Consider the following 4,955-nt stretch of genomic DNA (forward strand, 5'->3'; position numbering starts at 1 on the left):
CTCCGCCCCCCTGCCCCCTGCGTTCACCCACCCAAGCCCCTCCCCAGCTCTCCTATCCCATACCGTCAGCCCCCCCGCAATCACACACCCTATGTGGCCCACACGCTCAATGCCTGCTGCGCCCCAGCAGGGCACCCGCAGCACACCCACAGACCAGTTTAATTGCCAGCTCCGCTTCCTCCTCCAGGCCCATCTAAAGGCCCTTTTCCCTGGCCAGGCTGCAGGACCTCCTCCTGCCTTGTCTCATGGGCCCCAGAACTCCTGCTCCCCCTCACTCCCCCCTCCGGGCCCTGCAGGCACTGCTCACCACCTGCCCCCAGAGCCCCTCACGGCCCCGGCCAGCGTCCCAGTGCCCCACCACTCCAGCAAAGAAGTACCCCAAACTTCACAGGCACTTGCCCTGACAGTCTGGGTGCTTGCCTGAGTTGGCAGCACCTTGCTGGTCACCCCACCAGCCCCCCACTGCCAGGCCCAAGCCCCACATCTCCCCATCCCAGCTCAGGTGGGCTGCATCGCCTGCCTCCAGCAGCCAGGGCTCCAGGGCCTGAGCTGGGACAGCAAATGCAGGGAATCCAAAGTGTACAAAATGCGGATGGCATCGGTGGCACCTCTTGCGGTCCACAGACCCTGTCAGAGGGGCAGCACCTCTCCAGGCCTCACCTGTGGCCTCTCACCACAGGAAGGCTGGTGCAGCACGTCTCTCTCGGCTCAGGTACCACAGCTGCTGTTTCCAAGGTAATATAACAATGCCAATTGTGCATAATTAATGTTCTCAACCAGCCTTACAAACACTGAGGAACTTAGGCTAATGACCTCGCAGGGGGACAGAGAAGTTAGCAGCTTGGCCACAAGCGGCTTCCTAGAGGTCTGCCCTATGTTCCTGAGCGCCATTCTGGGTGTCCTGGCCTGGAAGGCAGCCCCACACTTGTGCAAGCAAGGCCTGGCACCGTGGGCCCCAATCCCAGCTGAGATCAACACTGTGCTTTGCACAAAGGACATCCTCAAGGGGTGCCCCCAGGATCAGTGATATCACCCAGTGCTCACACACAGAAAGGGCGTAACAGCGCTCTGCCCCATTTCTGACTCATGCTGAGCGTGGGGATCTCTGCTCTAGCATTTCTGCTGCAACCGTTGCCCATCTAAACCATGATTACTGCACCAAACAGCTTTCAGTGGCAGGTCTCCCATCCCAAGCCTCATACAGCCCTGGCCGTGCCCTCCTCAAGCTCAGTTTCTGGCAGTTGTACCTACCTGTAAGAAGCAGGTCCCAACAGGGGTGTTCTCCTTCAGCGACACATTGTAGAAATTACTCCTGAACACTGGCTCATTGTCATTGACATCCTGCAGGGCCACATGCACCACAGCTGAAGAAGAGAGGGCAGGGGTTCCCCTGTCTGTGGCCAGCACAGTCAGCTGAGGCTGAGGATCCTTCTCATAATCCAGTGGGGCAGCAGTAGTGATGATACCTGTGGCAGGGTCAATGGCAAACCAGCTGGAGTAGGTGTCACGGCCATGCACGATACTGTACCGCACCTCCCCATTGGGACCCTGGTCCTTGTCACGAGCTGTCACCTGCAGGACAAAGCTGCCTGGGTACACAACCTCGGGGATGCTCTGTTTGTACTCCTGCTGGTCGAAGAGTGGAGGGTTGTCATTGATATCCATCACTTGCAGCACAAAGGCTGATTCTGCCCGGAGTGGGGGTGTTCCTGAGTCAGTAGCTGTCACCCGCAAATCATAGGAGTCTCTTTCTTCCCTATCCAGAAGCTGGTCCACACAGATAAGGTAGATGATGTTGTCCTTGGTAGTGAGGGCAAACTTGCCATCCCCTCCCTCCAGCGTGACATTGACATTGGAGTACTCGCCATAGTCTGGGTCGGAAACAGAGATGCGTGCCACATACTGGCCAGGCTGGGCTCCCTCAGAGATCTGAGGGGAGCCATCTTCACTCAGGAAGATTATAGTCATGGTGGGCTGGTTGTCATTGTAGTCACGCACATGAATAGTGACAAAGGCTGTGGTGACCTCAGGATGGACAGCCTTATCCCTTGCCTGCACCACCAGCTCATGCACCTTCCTTACTTCATAGTCCAGACCCTTGTTGAGCTTGATGACTCCGGTCCGTGAGTCAATGGTGAAGTACTGGTCAGGATCGCTCTGCCGCCTGTTGATTTCATAAATCACATCCCCATTGTCACCTTCATCTGCATCAGAGGCAAAGACCTGCAGGATGCTGCTGCCAGGTTTCAAATTCTCTGAGATGAGAGTATGGTAGCGGCTCTGGTTGAAGCTAGGAGCATTGTCATTGATGTCCTGGATGGACACATCCAGCGTCATCTGGGTACTCCGGGGAGGAGAGCCACCATCATAGGCTTCTAACAGCAGTGAGTATGATGAACGGTTCTCCCGATCCAAGACGTTGCTGACCACCAGGTCCAAATAGAGGACCCCATTGGGTCCTCGACGTGTTTCCAGGCGGAATGCCTGCCCCACATTCTCTCCCTTAATCACATAGCCTTGTGTATTGAGTAGGCCACTGTCAGCATCAAAGGCTGGGTCCAAGGGAAATCTGCTGCCAACGGGCGTGTGCTCTGGGATCTGGAAGGTGCTGTGTTGTTTGGGAAAGGCTGGAGCATGGTCATTGATGTCATTCACTTGGATGTTCACTTCTACTGTGATGCCCTCTGGGGTAACAGCAATGAAGCTGTAGTGGTCTCGAGTCTCTCGGTCCAGGACACGAGCGGTTTTGATGATACCAGTGTTCTCATCTATCCCCAAGTCAGTGGTAACACCGCTGCCCTCCTGTGCTGAGATGAAATACATGTAGGCACTAGTTCCAGGGGGCAGGCCAGCACTGATGTCCCCAATGATGGTGCCGGCTGGCTGCTCCTCATCTATTTGTAGATCCAGCGTGCCCAGGATGGCAGAGCCCTTCCCTGCTCTCAGGCTCCCAAGAATTAGCAGCTCCAACAGAAGCATGGCTGACCCCTTCATCTGCTCCATTGCTAGTGACTTGCAGAGCAGAGGGTTGCTCGATCTCCTTTGCAGCGTGCACTTTAATCCTGCATGGAATGCAGACCAGAGGATGCTGGTTAAGAGGGAGCAGCAAAGAAAGGACAGAAAAACAAACATGGAAGGCCTGCCATGTACCTGCTTGCCCGATTCCTCTGTATCACCTGTCCCTCACAAGGAGTCAAGGTGAAAATGTGTCTGAGTGGAGGGTGCCTGGAATGAAGGCCTGGGATGGCACCTAGAGTCAGCCAAGCTGGTCACACCTGACAGTGTGCAGAGTTCAGCAGCTAGTACCCTATCACGTTATTTCCTATGTAGTTAAGCGTTCCTCCCAGCCACTCGCCCTCCTGGAAACCCTGGACCCAGCCGCCCTAGAGCAGAGTGTTCTGTGCCTTTAATAGCTGAATGCTTCCTCTGAGGCTGAGAGAGGCTGTCTGCAAGAGGACTGAGATTTTTGGACAAAGAGCAGCCTAGCACCTCTCCACCCTGAAAAAAGCTGTTCTCAGATTGGGAGAGAGCTCGACAAGCGACTGTGACACCCCCCCCTCCCCCAGTGGGCCTTTCAGGACCACAGGGCTATAGGTGCCAAAAACCCCATGAAGTGCAAATCTGGTGTCCCTGGGAGGGAGCAGCAGAACTGGAGTGGGCTGACATCCAGTGAACAATAAATCAGAACGGCTGTATTGCAAAGGATGTACCCACAGCTGGGAATGCCCAGGATAAAATCAGACAGAGTCCATTGTTTGGCCTGGCACAGAAATCTGTGGATGCCCCAAGCTGGTACCATGGAGGGTGGTGGCAGTACAGTAGGAACGCAGGAACTCCCTCTGAACTGCCAGCTGCTCTGGCTCCTTCCCGGTCCCACACCCTCCACTGCTCACTCTCCTTTGTCTCCTTCTCACTGCTCCTTGCTCAGTCTGGCTCCTTCACTCCATTTCCCCCTGCCGTAGCTTCATTTCACTGCAGCAGTGGGGGAGGGACGAGCAGGGAGGAGCAGCTCCCTGCAGCAACACCACTACTGGACACACTGGACACGCTCCCAGTGCCTCAAGGCTGTCAGCCCCCCAGGGTTCTGCCCACCCTCCCTGTGAAAAGCCAGGGGAACTCAGCAGTCAAGGAGCTTGTGAAGAACACCAGCCCCAGTGCTGCTTTCAGCCCCTGGTAAACGAGGCTTAGTGGTCTGCAGGGATGGCGGCAGCATGAGCTCACACTTGGACACTCTTGAAAGCATTTGCTGCTGGTCCCATAACCACACTCAGGAGCCGCTCATGTCAGACACAGGATGGCAGGAACCTCCCTGTCTTGGGGGATGGAGGTGGCTGGCATTGCCTAGTTTGGGGACTAAGAATGTCAGCCCTTGATCTAAAGAACCCTACAGCAGTGTTAACCCTTTCAGGGGATGTAAGATGATTACTCCTAGGTCCTCTTTCTCACCTCGGATCAGCTGTTTTGATCGTTTTTTCCCCGTGGAAATCCTGGGTCAGTGACAGAAAGAAAAATATTAGAAAGTGTTTTTTGCATACAAAGAAGTGTTTGTTTGCTTCAGTGGGCATCCAGTGTCTGAGCTCTAGGGCCAGGAAAGCCACACACTCCTCTTGCACCTAGCAAGTACGAATTCTTATTATCTCTTAGGAGCAGAAGTCAAAAGAAATTACTTTTGTCCCTGTGGGCTGCTAGCTGGGGATCTCCCCTAACTCAGGAGTCCTAGACAGGTCTCCCTCTCTCTGCTGGAGCGAGTTGAATTTCCCCAGCTGAAGGGGTAACTGCGTACATCCAGAACATGCAGTGCTGGGGCAATGGGGTCCAAGTTTGCTTCTGTGGTGAACCTGCACCATCCTAACTGTGACTCAGTTGCTCAGGCCATGGGAGGGTACAGGACAGAGGGTTTGAAGCCTTGGCAGGGGGTTAGGCAAAACCTAACTAAAAAGGAGAGTAGAAAACTG

The 4,955-nt window shown here is 54.9% G+C and overlaps 1 protein-coding gene across 1 annotated transcript in view; it reads right to left on the bottom strand.

Annotated features, from left to right (window-relative positions):
- The window catches only part of DCHS1 (dachsous cadherin-related 1), a 48,210-nt gene extending 45,231 nt beyond the window's left edge, over window positions 1–2,979 (bottom strand). The window contains exon 1 of the mRNA XM_035899231.1: window positions 1,252–2,979. Coding sequence (XP_035755124.1) covers window positions 1,252–2,979 — 1,728 coding nt within the window. The remainder of the gene's footprint in view (window positions 1–1,251) is intronic.
- Between the last annotated feature and the right edge of the window lie 1,976 nt (window positions 2,980–4,955).

This window comes from Egretta garzetta, unplaced genomic scaffold, assembly GCF_000687185.1.
Source record: "Egretta garzetta isolate BGI_Z169 unplaced genomic scaffold, ASM68718v1 scaffold798, whole genome shotgun sequence".
NCBI classification, from domain to species: domain Eukaryota; kingdom Metazoa; phylum Chordata; class Aves; order Pelecaniformes; family Ardeidae; genus Egretta; species Egretta garzetta.